General features: G+C 48.2%; 1 protein-coding gene and 1 long non-coding RNA gene across 6 annotated transcripts in view; one reads left to right on the forward strand and one right to left on the reverse strand.

Annotated features, from left to right (window-relative positions):
• ADAMTS9 (ADAM metallopeptidase with thrombospondin type 1 motif 9) overlaps positions 1-10,916 on the reverse strand; it is an 80,698-nt gene extending 69,782 nt beyond the window's left edge. For 3 of the 5 annotated variants that reach the window (XR_008973978.1, XM_057422858.1, XM_057422859.1), the window contains exons 1-3: positions 10,316-10,493; positions 9,808-10,196; positions 8,477-8,639 (exon numbers count right to left, since the gene is read on the reverse strand). Coding sequence is in view for 3 of the 5 variants with exons in the window: in XM_057422858.1 (XP_057278841.1) it covers positions 8,477-8,639; positions 9,808-10,196; positions 10,316-10,409 (646 nt within the window). In the remaining 2 variants the exon portion in view is untranslated. Of the gene's footprint in view, positions 1-7,052; positions 7,185-8,476; positions 8,640-9,807; positions 10,197-10,315 lie in introns of those variants that run through there. The other 2 variants (XM_057422857.1, XM_057422861.1) reach the window with 2 other exon arrangements.
• LOC130606476 (uncharacterized) lies at positions 10,084-11,267 on the forward strand. The gene is made up of 2 exons (XR_008973979.1): positions 10,084-10,377; positions 10,924-11,267. It is a non-coding gene; the product is annotated as an uncharacterized LOC130606476 (long non-coding RNA).
• Positions 11,268-21,058: the final 9,791 nt, after the last annotated feature.

The raw sequence follows: 21,058 nt of genomic DNA on the forward strand, positions 1-21,058 counted from the left end.
TAGAAAGGGGAAACAGGCTTTAGAGGTGACATCAGTGACCTCCATCAGAAGGGAAATGAAGGATAGGGGCCACCCAGTATCCAAAGAGAAAGATATCCTGCACCAAGAGTGGAAATGAAAATTTGCCTAATTATTCTAATCTGCAAACCAGAAAGTGTTCAAATGCAAATTAATCTGAACCTATTTAACAGAGAGATCAACTGAAGTATCAGCCTTCATCAGCAAGAGCTGGACAAAACTGCATAGATCAAACTTTCACAGTTGGAACTATTGAAAATGCAGTAAAATATCAGACTGTGCCACTATTAGAGAAATATGAAAGAGAAATAGTTCAATTTTGCCCATATTGTTCATACTATGGTATGGGCTCAAAAGTGTTCCCTCCCAGACTGTTCCAGGAGCATCAAAATAATGGGCTTCTACAGAGAAGTTTTCTTTGCTATTAAGAGAAATGTTTCCAGGAACAGATCACAAGCCCTCATTACCCAGGTACACCTTGATAATTTCTTGCCTTCCTCCCCTTTGAGTTACATAGGTACACTTCACTAAGTGGCTTCCTAGATCTCCAACTGGAGCAATGTTAAGATGCTCAGAAAGGTCCGTGCCCAGGAGCACGGTGCTGAAGATGTCCCCCATGTCAAGCCCAGAGCCTGGAATCTGTGTTTGTAGCCTATGAAAATACTCTTCAAGGCCAGAAAGCAACACTACAGAGCCATGAGCAGTTTAGACTGGCATGAAGCATCACTGATACAAAAATCAGCCACTACCACCTGCAGTGGCTTTGGCCATAAGGACTCAGCCTTGGAGCTGCCAAGGCTCAATGTGATGCTGAGCCCACCTATGTCATTCAGGGTGATCCCGCCTTTCTTCCTGCTGCTTGAACCAGAATGCTTGAGAACCATGGACTTGCAATTAGCACCAATCAACTTCTCTCAGTAAGAAAATACTCTCTGTTTTTATGCCATGCAAGCACCAAAGACCACACATACTCCAGACATTTCCTTTCCTGATGATGTATGTCAGAATGCATTCCAGCTTTAAAGAATTCTTTTCTGCCTAAGGTAAAAAGTTGTATGTGAAACCAGCTATCAATTTCACACAGTAGACAGAAACCAGATTAATGAACAAAACAATAAATTGCCTCTTTAAGAAAGCAGATAGGAACATGTGAGCTGACCATGTGGCAGAAAATGATTCAAGATCATCTTACAGAAAAGAAATAAGTAAATAACTGCACCTCACAACCGCAAGGCAGAAAAGGACCATTGTAGTGGTTCAAAATTGGTTTAAGGTACAGTTGACAGAAAGCTACAGTGCTGAAATTCACTGATACCAGTTCCATAATCCACTGATTCAAGAAGAAAAATAAACTAGCCATGGAGAATGACTGAAAAAACATGGCAAAATAGCTTGAAACCCACCCTGATACTTTATGGGGTTGGGCAGATCGCTAAAGTACATTGCAGCGTTTCATCTGTGAGTAGACATGTATTTGAGCCAGGCTGTGGGTGACACTGGTATGAATATACCATGGGCACACTGACATACACTGGTGGTATTTCAGTACATCAGGAAAAAAGCCAGAGCTGCTGCCTTTGGCACTGCCAGGGCTAATTAAACCTATTTGCCTGCAGCACTCTAGAGGTTGCACTTGCTGAACCTGACTTCTGCTTTGCAAACCACAGGAGCACCTGAAATACTAAGCTTGTTTGCTTGCTCTTAATTCAACTCCCAATGCGTGACAGCCTCAAGTGCACCAACACGTTATCCATGTCCATGTCTAGTGATACCTAGGAGGTACCATGCCAACAGGAACAACACTGGGATCACCATAGCCTTGTACTAAACTCACTCAAAGATCAAAAGATCAGAAAAAAATCCCATTAGAAAGAAAGAAACTTAACTGGTAATGACAATACAGGCACGTGGAAAGAAAAACATAAAATCACTGAATGGTTTGGGTTGGAAGGGACCTTAAAGATCATCATTTTCTAACCCCCTGCAATGGGCAGGGACACCTTTCACTAGACCAGGTTGCTCCAAGCCTCATCCAACCTGGCCTTAAACACTGCCAGGGATGGGGCATCACAGAAGTCACAGAATAGTCAGCCTGTTTGCTTTCACTAGTATATGCTATGGGGTACAGATGGAAAGGACCCAACTGATACCTCCCTGCTTCTCCCACCTGCCCTTCCTCAGTGGATGTCCACACAGGCGATGTAAAAGTAGTTGAAAAATCACAGTTACATCAATTTTGATTGCAGGAGAGTAATTTAACTCTCTTCACTTACCATGCTCAAGTTGCAAAACAATAACCAAGCAATAATGACTTGCTCAGCCACAATCTTGGTTTTCCACCATTAGGGTACCAGACTTGCTACATTTTTAATATTAACAACAAGATAATTCATGCACCTCACTTGTAACTCACATTGAAAAATTTTAAAACAAAACTACAGTATGGGATCTGCATTACTGGCTGTAATCACATTTTTTAACCAAAGTCAGTCTAATACCTTATTTCACTTGCCAGCACACAGCAAGATAGCACAAACATCCCAGCCTGATCCCTTCCTAAGTCAGTATGGGAAAAGCTTATGCTTGACATCCCAGGCCCATCTGAGCAAGTACTAGTTGGCTGTTACTGCGCTATTACCTCAATAGGAAGCCAGAAATAGAATTAATTACATTAGCATATGGGACTTGTGACGTAACTCTCTCATTCGCCGGTTTTGGGAGGGAAGGAAACCTGAAATAATTACTATCTTAGTATAAATTACAATTCACTTCCTCAAGATGAGAAACTTTTCTGAGGGAAAGAACGAAGTCAATGTTTTACCCTGAGGCCAAAAGCAAAGCTGACGGCTTAAACAGACATTTGAAAGAGCACAGGGATTGCTCAACCTGGAAGCAAAGGCTTAGGGAAACCTCCCTGCAGATCTCCTGCAAACCCAAGGCTACGTGAGACCCAGCACCACAGAATTTGCCTGAAGACCTGCCTGGAAACCAGACGCCTAGAATGTGAAGTTCTGCTGGATGGAGGAGTTGAAAACCAAAGTAAGGTCACAGATAGAATGAAGACAAATGGTCCAAAAGGAACAGCAAAAATACAAGAGGGCTTTAGACCAACAGCTTGACTGAAAAGGAGCTGGGATTACATCATGGACCAGTCACCAGAACACAAACATTGAGTCCTGTGGAAAAGGACATTTAAAGTTTCTGCCTCAAACCTGCTATAAAATGAGACTGTAACATGTATAAGTGGTCTGAAGAATGAGTATGAAATTTTCCACCTCTGGCCTCTTTGGCCACAGTTCCCACCATTGACAGTCCTAACATGGGATATATACCTCAAACTGCAGCTCAGGCTGGAGAAAGAGCTTATCACCTACCTGAACAAAGAGACCATGATACATGGAAAGGGACAAAGTCAGGCTTCAGCCATGGTGCCAGACCCCCAACACATCCTCACCCATGCCACCTCCTTGGTCACAGCACCGGTAACACATTAGCTGACCCACACTCTATCAACCTCAACCTGGCCACTCCTCAAGCACATGGGAACACAGTGGCAGGACCATCTCCTCCTTGTGCCGTGGGTTCATCAATGACTCTTTCCATCTGGGTGGCACTGGGAAAGAGATGACAACTATCTGTAATAGCTGAGCAGGCTGATGCTAATTATCATGCAGAAAGAAGATCGCAGTCATGGGGCTGGCAGCACCTTTTGCTTGCCCAAGACCCAGGGCAGCACTCCTTTGCTCTGGGGGCTCCCCAGTGTCACGTTCAGTGTGAAGGGTTGTTACATTTACTATGAAAGGGTAATCTGTTACAAATTACTCATTAATGCAACTGTAAAATCAGTGACATATTACTGATTAAGCCCATGTCATGCTAGCTCGGCGGCAAGACTTGGTTCACGCTGATTTGTCTTGTGCTTTTTACAGCAACCTTTTCAACACAACTTACACGCACACAGCTTCTTTTCTCCTCCTCACCCATATGAGTACACAGCCTTGCCTTTTTGGAGCTGCAGTACACATGTGCTGCCTCCTGAATAGTCCAACTGCTTTAACACCTTGCAGCTAAATACCCAGCTGCAAATTTGAGACCCTTTTACATCTGTTTCTGGGAAGTGCTAAGCCTCCAGGCTGTGCCCAGCAGCTCTCTGTGCTGGTAATGCATATGAGTTTTGGAAAGCAACCTCAGCAGCTGAGTCACTGGGCTTTCCCACCTCTGCCAGCAGCCAGCTCTGCCCAGGTAAGATCCGCTCTGTCCTGTGCTCCTCTGAGCCCATTTCCAAACCCTCACCACCTCAGCGAGAATTGCTGGAAGGCCTCTTTGCTGACTGCAGCCCCTTGGCTCTCCTCCAGAAACAGGAAAGCTCTAATCATCTTCCTGCTAGTTTGGCACCGTTGGAGTGTTATTGCTGCTTCTGCATGAGGAGTTTTGCCCGTGGTGAATATTCCCACTTTAAGCACTCTCATTAAGGAGCCAGGACTTAGTGCAAGATCCTCACACGCAGCCTTGGAGCCCACATCTGACACGCCAGCCTCAGGACAGGCATGGCTGACCAGCAACAAGTCATGGGAACAGCTAATGCTCACTAAAGATTTAGTCCTTGATTCATTCATCTTAGCCACTGCTGGGTCTTGAATATAAAAGAATTATGAAACAGGGAGGTATTTGACTGACAAAGCTGGGAAGGAAATGGAAAGCACAGATCAGGAGAGCAGTAAAATGAATGCAGTGGGAACAAACAAGGAGCTGCCCCAAAAGAGTTCATTCAGGAGCACCGCAACAGGGTCACAGTAAAAGCAACAAGGAATTGGCAAAGTCTGGAGCAATGAAATAGCTGAGCATGCAGCAGAACTGGGGAGACAAGAAAGCCCAACTCTTGCATTTATAGTCATGGGCACAAGGCAACTGTGCCTTGGTGCCACCAGGCAGGTGGAGGCCAATCTGTCTCAGAACAAGGGGTGGCCAACAAGCAGAATGGTTGAATAAGACTCAGTAAAACGCTAATGCTACCACAAAACCAAAGAAAACTGGAAGAGCTCCAGAGAATCCAACAACCAAAATATACCTAAAAAAACATATCAATGACAGAAAATGTGGGAAACATGAGAGAAAGAAGAGGCAGTAGAAAGGGACACAAGATGCAGAGCAAGAGGTGGCCCAAAGTGGTTTACTCAGGTGATGACTAGAGGCAGTGTGACGTTAGCATCTGCAGTTGGACATCTCTCTGCCATACCAAACCTTTGGGGTTTCACATGGAAACCAGTGGGTAGGGCTGGCAGGTCTGCTCCTCGCAGGAGGTCAGACTGGATGGGCCGGTCAGATTGCTGCTGCTGGCCCCCCAGTACCGGCCGGCACAGAGGGACACAGCTGCAGGATGCAGCTACGCGCCTTTTATCATCGGAGTCAGATTGTTCCTCCGCAGGGCGCAGGAAAGCTCCACTCTCCAGCTTCGCAATGAGCCACTTCCTTTTCTTCTTTTTTTAGGATCAGAATTTCTTTTCCCTTCCTCCTCCACCTCAAAAAAGCGGATATTAATAATTTGGATCGGAAAAGCTTGCTATCATGAAGCGATGGGTGGTAGCGGCGCTGCACCTACTGACATCACGCTCTCAACCAGGCCAAGCCTTCATCCCGTCAGGGTTATTCAGTAAAGTGCAACTAATTATTCTGCCAGATCCTTGACCAGATGACAAATTGATTCACGGTACTAACTAAAAGAAGGGAAGGAGGAGAAATTGCACCATTTCCTATGACTGAAACTACATTAACCTGTTACCCCAAGGAAAACTTTGTCAAAAGTTTTTATTGCGGTGGCTGAGCTATACACCAGACGCTGAAGTGCATTGCCAGGAGACCCTGGTTTGTGCTATGAAAGTTCATATTCAGAGCACAGTTTGCATTAGATATCCATCAGCGTTCAGAGAAGAAAGGCCTTTTTTCACAACATCTGCAGAGTATCTCGTATGTCAGAGGACCTAAAACCATTATCAGAAATGGCTAATTAAAACTTCTATAGAAAATCAAATACATGTTTTTCTAAGCTGACCTGAGGATGCTGAAAACCAAAAGTAACACCAGAAGACCACTGGAAATGAAAGCTTTTACTCAATCTGTCAGTCAACTCACAAGGGAAACTTTTCTTGGATACTGCAATAAGTCTATAATTACATCATCATGGCAAGGGCACACCGGTGTGTTGCTTATTAATCGTTTCCAGGAAGAAGACTATCAGAAAGCTGTTCTTAATAGCCCCAGTACCCGGCAATGCAGGCTCCCTTGCTCACTGCAGGGTGGTACCAAAGATTTCCTTTGCATTAATTTCCTCTTTGAGCAAATTTCAATCCCTGCCAGAAGCCTGCAAAGCAAATGCACCTTTTCACACATTCTTCTCCCTGGATTCACACAACTACCTACAGCTCTAACAAGCTCCCCCAGACTCTCATGAAACCATTCTTCTCTGCTGGGAGTGACAGATGCACCCTGTTCAAAACAGTGAGTGCTACCAGATTTTGTTTTTTCTCCTCTGCTCCAAAGACATGTGAGATGCCTTCTTTCCACCAGATCCACAGGGAACACCAAGGTTCAGCATTGCCCAAGCTGCCCTGCACATGCTACTTAAATTAAGTGACCAAGAATTCTTCACCATACGTCATTCTGTTTCAAAACCTTGGACAATGGTGAAAGAGGAAGCAAGAGATGGAGAGAAAGAGGACAGGAGGACAAGTAAAATTGTCACACCTATCTGGAGCCTTAAAGCTTGTATGTGAGAGGCAAGATCTTCTCCCTCCACTACATGAAGCAACTGAGAAGAGCAAGGAAATAAAGATAAGCAAGAGGCAAAGCATGTTGGAAAAGAGGAGAGAGATATACATCATATATATAATACCATAGATGGAGAATTATTCATGTGAATCATGATCCAGAAGGATAATACCCTCAATGGAAGCTATGACAGTGGTGTGAAATACAGCAGGCTGTTATAACGGCACAGAGTGAAGTCCACAAGCCAAAGCCAGAGCCCTCCCAGCTACCTTCGATTCAATGAGTCCTGTGATCTGCTGCTCCGTTCCTCCAAGGGCTACTGATGCAATGTGCCAGATTCCGTGTTTCTTTCCAACTGTTCTGAGTCTCCTGCATCTGATCTCAAAGAAGGGAGCAGAAACAGCTGGAAGAGAGAAACCAGAATGGCATAGTCCAGCAGCAACCCTTGGAAGAACAAACAACGATGGCCTTGTGAGAGGTACCATTGTCCCCCAGCACGTATGCCTGTATGTGGACATGTGTCCACATGTCTTCTAGAAGAAAAACATGTTCCTAGTGCATCGGCTCTGGCTGGTCACAGAGCACCAGAGCATCTTCTGAGGTAGCACGATCAGCTCAAGCTGAACAGACCGACAACTCAACAGCACAGCCACAATCCACAGTCATGGGTGCCAAATGAGTCACGCGTGTTAAATGAAGCCTGAGTTTGGCACCACGCTTCTCCTCCAGTGGTACCTTTACTCCCTGAGTAACTCCACCTACTTTGCAGCACATGAGTGGCTTGCAGCCTGCACAAGGGAAGTCAGTCAAGGTCTACTCTGTTTAGACTTTAAAGCTCCTGCAGATCTAGCTGCAGGCCAAAGGAGGAGGGCAAAACAGTAGGTGAAACAGGAGAGAACTTAGTTATTTGCTGCCAAAGGAGAGGATTAGTTGTGAAAATCAGGAAGTCAATGAAGCAGAGAGCAGCAGGAGGCCACTGCAGATAATAGGGACAGTAGGAGCAAGGCTATTGCTCACCAAGGCGAGTGAAGGGGAGATAAAGCCTTGTGCTCTTTCATATGTGCGATGACTAGAAAGAGGGAGTGAGGAGGTCAGGGAGATGGTGCTGGTAGAGAAAGGGCCATGAGGGAAAAAGGCCTTTGAAAATGAACCATGGAAAAGTGATTAATAAGGGAAGAACTGTCAGGCTTGGTGTTAGGACCTTCTCATTTCCACTAGAAAGAAATAACACACTGCAAATCACAAACACATTTGGGAAGGGAAGACCAGGAGCACAGCAAGACCAAGAAGTCATTTAAAGGACAGAAAGATAATTTCAGACAGAGAACAAATTAGATTAGGATAGTTGGAAATTACACGTAGGAGAGGACACAAAGCAAGTTGAAATGTTCATGGGATATTTAAGGCAAGACAGCCCAACGGATCTCTTGCCAGCCTCAGCAGGGATGAAACGGAAACCTAACATTTTTCCTGACCACAACTTCCTTCTAACCCCTTACTAGGAAGCACAGGCGCACCACATCTCTCCAGGACAGCAGTACCACCACGAGCCCGGTCCTAGCTCACACAGCACCATTTCTAGAGGGGTCCCTCAACTCCACATCCCTTGTGCCCCACCCAAACCTACTGTTTTTACTGCATGAGTTCCCTTTCATAGGTGCCAAGTCACCAAGAGCAGTAACAGAATGTGTACCTGGAGTGTCGCAAGTCTGCCTGTCCCCCGAAGAGTTCATTGGAGGTGTCCGGTGTCGGTAGACTAGATGTGGTTTATTGTGCTCTTCTTCATACTCCTGTTCTTCGAGTGATAGCAGTGGCTCTACAAAATAGTCCCCATCGTCAGACTTGAAGGTGCCTAGCTGAGAAGGACCAGAGAGGAGCAGAGGGTTAGCTTTGGGCAATGACAAACCACGGAGCAGGACTACCCAACGCAATGAGTGGTTAATGAGGGAGTGCCTGGTTCTGCAGTAACCCATGTGAGCTTCAGGTCCCATCACACCAACACCAGGCTGCACTGCACCCTGCAGCCATCCCACTGCAATTTACGGAAAGCAAATTTACTAACCCATAGGTCAGAAGAATAAGAGAGGCATGTCTACCAGACCCTGTCCCTGTGCCATTTACCACACCACTCCTACTCAAGGGGAGATGGTGCTGTAGTATGTCGGAGGTCTCAGTACAACTCTATCTGGTTTTGCTGGTTTTCATACAGCAGTTCTTCCTGAGACAGGCTTTCAACACACATGTAAGGACCAGAGGGAGGTGTCCAGCCACTGAAATCCCAGCTCATGATAAAACACCAACACTCCTGGTTGCATGTGACTATGAACATAGGGATTTGGCATGTAAACAAGATATCCAAGACTAAAAGCCATCCTACACTGGGATGCATGACCAGTAACTGGTAGGGAGGCATGCCCATGCACACACACGTGTACTAGCTGGGGTGTACACACTCAGGGGAGCGACCGACCAGCTGGAGACAGCAGAGACCCCCCTGGGCACACCTGGGACAGGCACCCAGGGTGCTATAAGGCACCAGAAAGGTCAGCCCCGCTGGGACCTTCTGCTCATTCCTTCGCTAACATCCCCCTGCAAAGCAGGGCACCAAGAGCGGCTGCCAGGCGGCGTGCCTTTATCACCCGGTGGGCCATGCCCTGGGGTGCAGGGCGGCTCTGGGGTCAGCGCTGTGGGGAGCCTCCATCACCCTTTTGCAGCCCTCGCCAGCACTCCGGGGCCAGGAGGGTGTCTGACCCGCTGACCTCCCCGCCGGGGTGCCACTGGGTGGCAGTTTTTCCCCCCAGACCCGCGGAGCACCCTCTGCCGGAACCAGACGGAATACTAAAAGCGGGGTGGAAGTCACCCCCGATAGGGGCGAGCCGGCGCCGCCAGCCCTTACTCCGCGGGCGGAGGGAAGGGGCCGTCCCCATCCCAATGCCCACCCCTCCCTCGTCCCGCTCCTCCTCCTTGCTTCCGCCCCGGCGCGCCGCCGCTGGGCGCCCGGCGGGACCGGGACGCGGGTCTCACCATCCCGGAGCAGAGGCTGATAACGGCGGTGTGCCGCGGGCGGGCGTTGACGTGCCCGCGGTAGAAGCAGTGCTTCACGTCGGCGTTGGCCGCCTCGGCGTACAGGCGCCGCTGGTGGGCGGCGGGCTCTCCCAGGAGGCTGACGGTAAAGAGCGGGGCGATGAAAGCCGAGCTGGCTGTCAGGTTGAAGAGGAACTGCTGCCCGAAGGCGGAGAGCCTGTAGTGTGCCTTGTGGGAGGCGGCGGAGGCGGCCATCCAGGCATCGGGGGCAGCGCTGGTGCTCCGCCGCCGCCGCCTGAAGTGGACATCGGTGGGGAAGGGCTCGCCGAACTCATTCACCCGGGTAGGAGTCACGATCTCGTACTCGCTGAGCTTCTCCAGCAGCTTGGCTGCAAGGGAAGAGAACCACACGCCCCTGAGTGGGGAGGCCGAGCCCCCCACCCCTCGGGGGGGGGGGGGGGCAGCACACCAGCACCCTCCCAGTACCCCAACCCCAGCACCCCCTTACCTTGCCTGGGGTGCAGCTTCTGCCTCCTCGCTCCTATCCTCAAGCCGTCGATGAAGAGCGTGGTGAGTGCCAGCGCCAGCGGCGCCAGCTGCATGGTGCTGCGCGCTGTCCTCAGAGGAGAGCAGCCTTCCCCGCTTCCCTTGGCTCTTCTTTTCCTCCTTCTTCTTCCTCTCGTCCCCCTTCCCCCACCCCCCCTTATGTTTTTTATCCTTACTTTTTTTCTTCCTTCTCGCCCCCTTCTCCCCCCTCCCCGCCCCCCGAAGCGCGGCCGGGGGAAGGCGCCGGAGCCGGGCGGCGTTAGGGGCGGGCGGGCCGGAGGGGCGCGGGGCGCCGGGGGCCGCGCATGGTGCGCGGGGGGCGGACGGGCCGGGACCGACACCGACGGGCCGGGACGGGGGATCCGGCCGCCCGCCCGCCTGCCTGCTTCTCCCTCGCTTTCCGCCTCTCCCCCCGTCGGGCTGGTGGCCGGGGCGCTCCCGGGAGCCAATTTAAGGGGCTGGGCTCCATAGATCAAGCAAGAGGAAAGATCCCGCCCTGCAGAAGGGACAGCCCTTCCTCTCTCTCTTTCTCCCCCCACTTCCAACATGTCACTTTCTTTCATTCCCGAGGAACGCCGGAATCGCAGGTTTTCGCCAAGAAAAGCCCTCGCTGCTGCGGGACGGGATGGGGCGGGTTGCGGGGGGCTCTGCCGCGGCCCCCGCTGCTCCTCACCGATGGATTTAAGAAGGCAAAGTGGCCCGGGCGTAGCGTCACCGGCTGCTACTGAGCTGCAAGGTCCTGGGGGAAGAGCGACCCTGTCACTCGCCAAGAGGAGAGCCGAGCTTTCTTACATAATTGATGATTTTCCTTCTTTCAAGCATTCTGAGGGAAAAGAAAGATTTTTTCTTTATCCGAGTTTATTTTGGTTTACAATTTGGAAGTTTTTCTATTGAAATCTAAGACATCCTTTAGAGTTCGATGTAATTAAACATTGTCTTCTACCCTTCCTTAAACCAAAACCCCAAACCTTGGTTTTAAGTTGTTCACTTTCTTCACTCGACTTTGGGACAAAGAACAAATGTTTGCTGCAGGAAGGTAAAGCTTTAAAATACATCAATTCAGAATCCACTTCTGGCCAAACAGCACCTCCTGGCTCTTTTAAACTAACTGGCAAAGTCCTAACAAACCTCAACCATTAGCTCCTGGGCAGGCTGCCTCTCAGCCACAGCTCTGCACAACAGGGCACAGTGCAGGAATCTCCTTGCTGGTGGAGACCCAAGTCAAATCATCACACCTTTAGGGCAAGGCATAATGGCATGTAACCTTCCAGCATGGCATTGTGCCTGCTCTTACAAACCATGCTTAATTCGAGTCTTGGATGCTTGCAATAAGATAACTCACCCGTGTTGGCTTCAGGGGCTTGACAAAGCTGGGATGCTTCCAGACTTAAGTTGCCTCGCATGCAGCCAGCTCCAAGAGCAGCACTGGATCTTCTCACTATGTCCAGTCTTAGGCTGGTGTGAGCATGGCTGTGGCTGTCTGATGGTCCCCCAGATCTGAGGAGCAGAGAGGCATCTCCCTGCTTCTGCTCTGGGTGTGCAGGAGCAGTGATGTGCCCATTCTGGTATATGTTGTCCTCTGCCAGAAGCAGCTCTTCCCTATGACCGAACGTGGTTTTATCTCTATGCACTCACCTGCTCATGAGCAGACCTGGACCAGATTTGCTTTTAATGACACAAAGGGCTGCACAAGTAACATCTTCCTATCCTTGCAGCTAATTCCTTGCTCATGCCCCTATGTTAAGAAAGAAACCCTCAGAGGAAAGACTAGACTATTCTAAAATAACTTCAATCTGCAAAGCCTGCTGAGGCTGCCAGGCAAACTCCTGGCTTGCATGGCTTTTCCTGTCTCGGCATGAAAGAGTATGGGCATTCCCACCCGTCCCACACTGAGCTGTGTCCTGATTAAGGCGGAAAAGCCACCAAGGTCCTTGGGCTGCTGGATGAACAAAAAGGGGAATCTCAACATCAATGTTTAGCAGCCCAGGAATTCACTCCAGGCATGTTTTCTTGCTCTGATTCTTCATGATTTCCATTTCACCATCAAAAATGACTTAACTCACAGCAGAAATAATACCTGTTTCCTGAGCTGCAGTGTTGCTCCACTGGGCTAATGGGAGCATCCTGTGCATTCCAACACCTTCCCACAACTTCCATGTGTCCCCCAAACTTTCAGACTTCACAGGAAGAGGGATATAAGAGTGCTTGGAGCTTGCGATAACGCCCCACAAGTCATGGCAAAGGAGAGGGAAGCCATATCCCATGCTCAGGTGGGTGCAGAAAGGTATCCTGGAAGTGCCAGGGTGGGCCAGCTCTGCCTGTTGGGTGTGTTGAGCCATATCAAGCTGCCAGTCAGCAAAGGGGGAGTGAGGAAGAATGAACAGAGTTGCCTGAGGAAGGAGTGAAAAGCTGAGCATAGCATTAGAGCTGAGTCAGAGGGGAGGGGAGGAGGCTTACGTGGAGCTAGTCCTGCAGGTATCCTGGGGGAGAGGGGTGCAGCCCTCCTGCATCTCCTCAGTCCTCAGATCAGGGTGGTGTTGGGAAACGGGTCTGCTGCTGTTTTATCTGGGTTGCAGAGTGCCGCAAGGCAACCACTGTCTCCATTTCACATCCTGCATCCCACTGCTCCCAACCTCGGCATCCCTTCATGCCAGGTTTGGTCCTGGTGGGAGCTGCCTTGCTTCTATTCAGCTGCTGACACAGGAAAACCTATCAAAGACTTTTCAACTTAGTTTTCTACAAGGTAACCAGTTATTTTGGCTCTGAGGTGGGGTTCAAAGGAGCTCAAGTGCTGTCACAGGGTGAGAAGTGGCAGCACCTACCTATGACTTGGGTGGGTAAGACCCTGTTCTTGCTGGCACTGAGCTGAATGGAGTAAGGCTGTCTTGAGGAGGAGCATCCTCACAGTCTTGCTCACTGATCTGAAACCTTGGCACATACAGACATGAGGATAAGCAAGAGACAAACCCCCTCTATCTTTCAGAAGAGGGGAGCTGAACCATGGAGAGACTCATTAGATCTCAATTATGGGGCAGAGTTGAGAGCAGACTGAAGTTTACTCCCAGGACCAAGTCCTGACTTTGCAATAGTCCTAAACACACTCTAGCACCATGGTATTACTTACTTACAGTGCCATTTCCACTGACAAACATAAGAATTGTATGTTGTGCAGCTTTTGAATCTTTACAGCTGACAATTAGTGCAGAAGGAAAGCCGAAGCATAAGTAAATTGATTACTTGGAATTTAGAGAAACTAAGCTACAATCTTAAATTCAAATAACTTTTCTATTAGGAAGGATCTATTAATACTTACAGTATGGTAATTGTGCAGACTCCAGGTCCTTACCGAGTCAGAAGTAACTTCTAAGAGCCCATACCTACCCATGGCAAAATCTTAAAACCCTGGAAGTCTTACCTGTGTAAATATTGCAAAAGCTGAGCTGCAAATCCTTCTTCTCTAAACTACAAAATGAGAACTTGACCACAACAGCAGAACTTCAGTAGGAGATTTAAAGCAGTGCACACTGCTGCAAAAATACACTCGAGGAACCCAAATTTCCTGAGGTTTTTGCACTGCTTTTCACTCCAGTTAGTGTTTCCTTTCTCCCTGTGTGTAATCCCCAGTCACTAATGTTTGTTCTTTGCTGCTGAGCCTCTCTGGGTAAGAGTCATCTTCCTTTATCTGCTGTATCCACTCTCTTGCTCAATGACTATCCCAGAAGGCAGACTGTTTCCCTTGATGGTTGTTCTTCAATGCCACAAGCTAACTGAAGATAGCCAACATTTTCTCCTCCCATTTAATCTGTGTGGTCAGAAAGTGAAAGATTTCATTTCCTTTTAACAGCTTTGCAGACTGGGTTTTAGCCTGTCTTGCTCATCTGTCCTAACAAGGATACCTTGTGCTGCCTTTCAGTTTAGGAAGCTGTTCTGCTCACATAGAATGGAAAGGACCTTAAGATCCTCAAATTCCAGCCTCCTGCCACGGGCAGGTATGCCTCACACTAGACACAGACACAAGAGACTGTCCAACCTGGCCTTGAACACTGCCAGGGATGGAGCATTCACCACTTCTTTGGGCAATCTGTGCCAGTGCCTCACCACCCTCACAGTAAAGAACTTCTTCCTTATACCTAACCTGAGCTTCCTTTGTTTAAACATATTATCCCTCATTGCATCACTACAGTCCCTGATGAAGAGTCCCTCTCTAGAGTCATTGTAGGCCCTCTTCAGATACTGGAAGGCTGCTATGAGGTCTCCACGCAGCCTTCTCTTCTCCAGGCTGAAAAGCCCTGATGTTCTCAGCATGTCTTCATACAGGAGATGCTCCAGTCCCCTGATCATCCTTGTGGCCCTCCTCTGGGTCAAGCTGTGCAACTCAAATGTCCTCCCTGCCAGTGAATTGCAGCAGGAGCTGTGTCCTGTGGGAGCAAGCTGGGTGCAGTAGAGATGCAAGTCTAACCCTGTTCTTGCAGTTATCACCCCTGCTCCTTGCCTGGGTGCGGAACTATCATTTGGGAACAGGAGGTGAAGAAGGAAAAGCAAACAAGTCATATGGCTCCACTCACATGAAAGGAAACTGGCTCTCCATTTGCCTAGAAACAACTTTGACCCTGAAAAACAGACAAATGAGTAGGGATGAGGGACTGGGTGGGAGGAACAGCAAAGCCCACGTAGGCACTGGAAATGTGTGGGATTTTCGGTTTCAGGTCAGCATGGATGGACATAATGATCCCTTGAGGGTTTCCCCTTAAAACTGCTGGTGCCACCTCACCCCCTCCCCTCCTCCCAGCATTGTGCAGACTTTTGCTTACACCTCTTATCCGCCTTGTGGAAAGTGCACGCTCAGAGTAGCCCAAGTTCTGCTTCTTGCTGCAGCCTGGCAGTTCCATTGGCCTGACAAGCATTTATAGATCCCATCCCCTGCCCTTTTTACTACAGGTAGCAATCTGGGGCAGGTTCCGAGCCAAGAAACACTAAATTCTGGACCTTCCTATTTTTGTGCAAATTAAGCCATCAAGCTAAACACAAGATGGGTTTATTCTTTGTGTTTGACAGGCTATAAATCAAACAGGACCTGAATACACTCCTTTTGACTTCTGATATTATGTACATATGCATCTATGCTGTGTTCCAGGTGCCTTTGCCAAAACGTTAACAGCAATACAAGGAGGACTAAACAGAACAGATGTTCTGTAATCCTGCACCAAAACACAATCTGGGAACATTGGAAGGTCTGGAGGTACAAAAAACTTTACCCCTCGAGCCATGTACTTTTATTCACATAAGCTAATTATCATAACAGCTTTGTGAGGTATCACCATCACCCTATGAAAAGGAGACTGAGATGGGCAGTTTGGCAAAGGACACAGTCATGGTGTTCTGATCCTGTGATCAGTTCCACCCTCTCACTGAAGCCTGCATGCAGTCTCAGTGTACAATGTAATATTTCATTGCAGGGATCATTAAGCTGTAAAACTATTTTAGGAGGGTTGTTTTAATTCTTTTCCCCAAATAGCAGATTGTCTTTAGAGATAATAAAATACAAATATCCATTAGAGTAGGGAAAAAGCTCAGCAGCTTTACAAATACAGGCTTGAGAGGTGGGCCCATGTGAACCTCAACAAGGCTAAGTGCAAGGTCCTGCACATGGTTTCAGGCAATCCCAAGTACAAATACAGGCTGGGCAGAGACTAAATTGAGAAGGACTTGGGGGTGTTGGTTGATGAGAAGCTCCCCATGACCTGGCAATGTATACTTGAGCCCAGAACCCTCTTGTGTGCTGGACTGCATCCCCAGAGCATCAGCAACAGGTCAAGGGAGGGGATTCTCCTCTGTTCTGCCCTGCTGAGAGCCCACCTAGAGTACTGTGTTCAGCACTGGGGCCCTCAACACAAGAAGGACGCAGACCTGTTTGTGTGAATCAAGAGGAGGCCACAGAGATGCTGAGGGCTGGAGCAGCTCTGCTCTGGAGCCAGGCTGAGAGAGCTGGGCTGGGTCAGCCTGGAGAAGAGAAGGCTTCTTAAGGAGAGACCTTAGAGCAGCTCCAGTGCCTAAAGGGGCTGCAGGAAACCTGGAGAGGGGCTTTGGACAAGGGCCTGTAGGGACAGGACAAGAGGAATGGCTTTAACCTGCCAGAGGGGAGACTGAGATGAGCTCTTAGGCAGAAGCTCTTCCCTGTGAGGGTGCTGAGGCGCTGGCACAGGGTGCCCAGAGAAGCTGTGGCTGCCCCATCCCTGGCAGTGTTCAAGGCCAGGTTGGACACAGGGGCTTGGAGCAACCTGCTCTAGTGGAGGGGGTCCCTGCCCATGGTAGGGGGCTGGAACTGGTTGAGCTTTAAGGTCCCTTCCAACTCAAACCAGTCTGGGATTCTATACCAAGTTCTTTTCCCCTAAGCTGTTTGATTTCCCTACAGGTATCACAAGGAAGCCAGCTAAAAGCAAAAGCATCTTCCTGTGGGAAGTCTTTGTGATGTTGTTGCATTTGTACAGTGGTAGAAAGTCTGTACCAGTTATAAAAACATTAGAAAAACTTTCAATGGCTAATAAATGGGAATGTTTTAGGCCTAATCCAGCTGCTGTCCAAATTCATCAACAAAACTTCCACTGACTTGGAGAAGTGCAGAGTCAGGACCTCTGTCATTTGCAGGAGCAATTTTACAATATCATATTGTGCTTATTAATACTTGACAAGCATATATTACAGCCAGTATTTCATTACCAAGATGCAACAGCTTGAAACAACACTTCTCTCTAATTGAAAAATACCTCTTCTCTCTAAGGTGCAGCGCTGAAAACCAGGGAGCTTCAAAATGCTGCCCATGTAGCTGGACGCAGACTGGCACAGAGAAGGAGAAGGTAATCTAATAGTAGCTCCATCACTTGACACAACTTCTGGCATCACATCATTAGCACAGCCAGAAGGTGCACCAAACCAGAGCAGTTATGTGGGTTCGCTCCACTAATGTTAAAGGAGTAAGAGACACTGCTTAAATATGATGCTGCAGGTGCATCTTCCAGCAAGTCTCTAGCTTGCTGAGTGCAGGATGTGCTGAGGAAGGAGCTCTCCTACATGTGCTTCTACACTCTTGCACCCATTTCCCTCATTTCTTCTGAAAGCAGCATTGATAAGGAACAGACTAGAGCAGGGTAGAGTCAGCATATAAACATGCCACCAAGACCTAAAAAGGGATTTGGTCTTTCCCCAACTATGCTGTGTTTGCCCTGGATGAGTGAGCGGTGAGCAAGCTCTATTTTCAGCCATGCACTGTTTAGAGTGTGTGGCTGCAGCAACCTGCCTGTTTCTCACAACGGCCATTGTCCTGCCTGAGCAGCTAACACAAGATCCCTTACAATGGTCTGTAGCTGGATCAGTGCTCTGCTGTCAGATGCCTGCAGGTTTGGCTTTGTTACTTAACTTCACTGTCAAGCTCTGCTTTTGCAACCAAAATAGGGCACTTAACGGTAAGAATTCAGTGTTTCTTAAATGATGGAATTTAGGTGAGATGTTAAGGAGCAGGCTCAGAAGTAGTGGTGTGCAACCAGGGGAGAGCAAACCCTGGATGATCTGCAAAGCTGAAGCAGGGATGTCCTTTCCCTCCCTAGTTGTTTCCATCAGCCATCTGTGCTCCATGCTTTCCTGCCCTCTCACTCACTAAACACCTTTTTTGATAGCAAAAGCTGTGTAGGAGCAAACCTGGCAACCATACTTTCCCCTCGCAGGTACAGGGAGACCTACAAGAATGATGTGGGTTGGCTGCAGCCTTTGTAACCACATTCATGTCATGCCACTCAGGCTGGGCTGCCGTAGAGAGAATTAATGGAGTATAAATCCCTGTTTGGAAGTGCACAGCATTCTCCCTCACCCCCTTTGCAAACCACATGAGGAAGGGATCTCCCCAGAGAACCGCAGCTGGATATTTTGGGTCCTGATAGAAAAAAGTGGAGTATTCACACAGCCAGAGCTCCCTGCTGATGGGTTCAGGGCTAGCTGTGATATTTTGAAGGGAATCTGTAGTCCTGAGACTAAAGCAACAATCCTCTTTTAAAGTTATTGTATGGCTTGGCTACAAAGATAAGGCACCAGATGGCTTGGGAGGAATTTTTAGGAGACAGTTGTGCTGATATGCCTGGAAGGATCTCGAGAGTTTACATTTACAGTATACTATTTCTTTGGAGGTGAATGTTTGTCAGGATCATCAGCTTTAATTACTTGAAATGTAGGCTGTTTCTAAATGCAGACAGTGTTAAGAGGAGGGTTTTTTACTGACTCTGTTTTCTGCCTGAAGAGAGGACAGACAGCAGAAATCCCTTTCTTTAACTTTATAGGTAGCAGATTGACTCGTGAAGACTGATATTAGAATCATAGAATAGTTAGGGTTGGAAAGGACCTTAAGATCATACAGTTCCAACTCCCCTGCCATGGGCAGGGACAACTCATGCTAAACCATGTCACCCAAGGTTCTGTCCAACCTGACCTTGAACACTGCCAGAGATGGAGCATTCACAACTTCCCTGGGCAACCCATTCCAGTGCCTCACCACCCTAACAGGAAAGAGCTCCTTCCTTATATCCAGTCTAAACTTCCCCTGTTTAAGTTTTAACCTGTTACCCCTTGTCCTATCACTACAGTCCCTAATGAAGAGTCCCTCCCAGCATCCCTATAGCCCCCCTTCAGATACTGGAAGGCTGCTATGAGGTCTCCACGCAGCCTTCTCTTCTCCAGGCTGAACAGCCCCAACTTTCTCAGCCTGTCTTCATACAGGAGGTGCTCCAGTCCCCTGATCATCCTCGTGGCCCTTCTCTGGACTTGTTCCAACAGTTCCATGTCCTTTTTATGTTGAGGACACCAGAACTGCACACAATGCTCCAGGTGAGGTCTCACAAGAGCAGAGTAGAGGGGCAGGATCACCTCCTTCAACCTGCTGGTCACGCTCCTTTTGATGCAGCCCAGGATACGGTTGGCTTTCTGGGCTGCGAGCGCACACTGAAGCCGGCTCATGTTCATTTTCTCATTGACCAACACCCCCAAGTCCTTTGTCCACAGGGCTGCTCTGAATCTCTTCTCTGCCCAACCTGTAGCTGTGCCTGGGATTGCTCCGACCCAGGTGTAGGACCTTGCACTTGGCATGGTTAAACTTCATGAGGTTGGCATCAGCCCACCTCACAAGCGTGTCAAGGTCCCTCTGGATGGCATTCCTTCCCTCCAGGGTATCAACCAAACCACACAGCTTGGTGTCATCAGCAAACTTGCTGAGGGCGCACTCAATCCCACTGTCCATGTCAGCGACAAAGATGTTGAACAAGACCGGTCCCAACACCGATCCCTGAAGGACACCACTCGTTACTGGCCTCCAGCCGGACACTGAGCCACTGACCACAGCTCTTTATGTGTGACCATCCAGCCAGTTCTTTATCCACCGAGTGGTCCATCCATCAAATTGATGTCTCTCCAATTTAGAGACAAGGATGTCGTGTGGGACAGTGTCGAACGCTTTACACAAGTCCAGGTAGATGACATCAACTGCTCTACCCCTGTCCATCAGTTCTGTAGCCCCATCATAGAAGGCCACCAAATTGGTCAGGCAGGATTTCCCCTTAGTGAAGCCATGCTGGCAGTCACCAAGCACCTTGTTGATTTTCATGTGCCTTAGCATGCCTTCCAGGAGAATCTGCCCCAAGATTTTGCCAGGCACAGAGGTGAGACTGACTGCTCTGTAATTCCCCGGGTCATCCATTTTCCCCTTCTTGAAAATGGGGGTTATATTTCCCTTTTTCCAGTCATCGGGAATTTCACCTGACATTATGCAGTTTCCGTCCCAAGTACTATCCTGCAGCACTTTCTTTCACTGATTAATTATTCATTGCACAAGCAGGTATTTCTCATCACTTATACATATGACTTACCTGCTTTCAGTTAATAAAGTAAGCAGCTAATTTTGTAAGCACACAAAACCATGGATCAGTCCTCAAAATTCCCAAGACTTTAAAACCAAGCCTCACTTTGTCTTTTGGTTGCAAGGAGGGATGAACTGTGACAGGATCCGTAAGGATGCCACTAGGAGTAAGCAGCATGACTGAAAGAGAAAGCAACATGCCACTATTCTAGAGGTTGCTTTCATACACTTACTCCTAAAAAAAAGAGTGATCAGTTTGCAATAAGGATTATAGCACTATTACCTACAATATCAGGGGCTGAATTTGATGACACCAAGAACAGAACTCACATACACCCAGTGAGAGGGCATGACATTTCTATCCCAGCTAGAAGTGTTATCCAGAGATAGTTAGAGGATTTGGATCATTTGGACCTTCCTGATAACCATGACTCCTCATCACTGGCAGGTGCATGACAGACCTGAGAAGATGTGATGTGGACAGCATGTTTTGTATGCCTGGAGACATGGCAGCACTGCTAAAGGGGTAATTCCCTGTCTCATGATACATTAATACTGGGATATATATGTCATGTTTTTCAGGCCTCTCTACTTTCTGTATACACTAGAATATAAATAGCATTACTGAATGCTGGTGATGGGAATCAGGCTCATGTTTGTGAGCCAGCTGTTCCCACATTTTTCTCCCCATGTTTTATCAGCTTAATTCTTAAATATCCCTAACATTTCCATCCAGAATTTTTAAAGGGAGGAAGCATGACTTGGAAATCACTGTAACATGAATGGATTTGTTGACTTAACTGACATTGTTTT

The sequence above is a fragment of the Pezoporus wallicus genome, unplaced genomic scaffold (assembly GCF_028554395.1).
Source record: "Pezoporus wallicus isolate ANWC-B61680 ecotype Strahan unplaced genomic scaffold, APGP_CSIRO_Pwel_v1 contig_7073, whole genome shotgun sequence".
In the NCBI taxonomy this organism is placed as follows: domain Eukaryota; kingdom Metazoa; phylum Chordata; class Aves; order Psittaciformes; family Psittacidae; genus Pezoporus; species Pezoporus wallicus.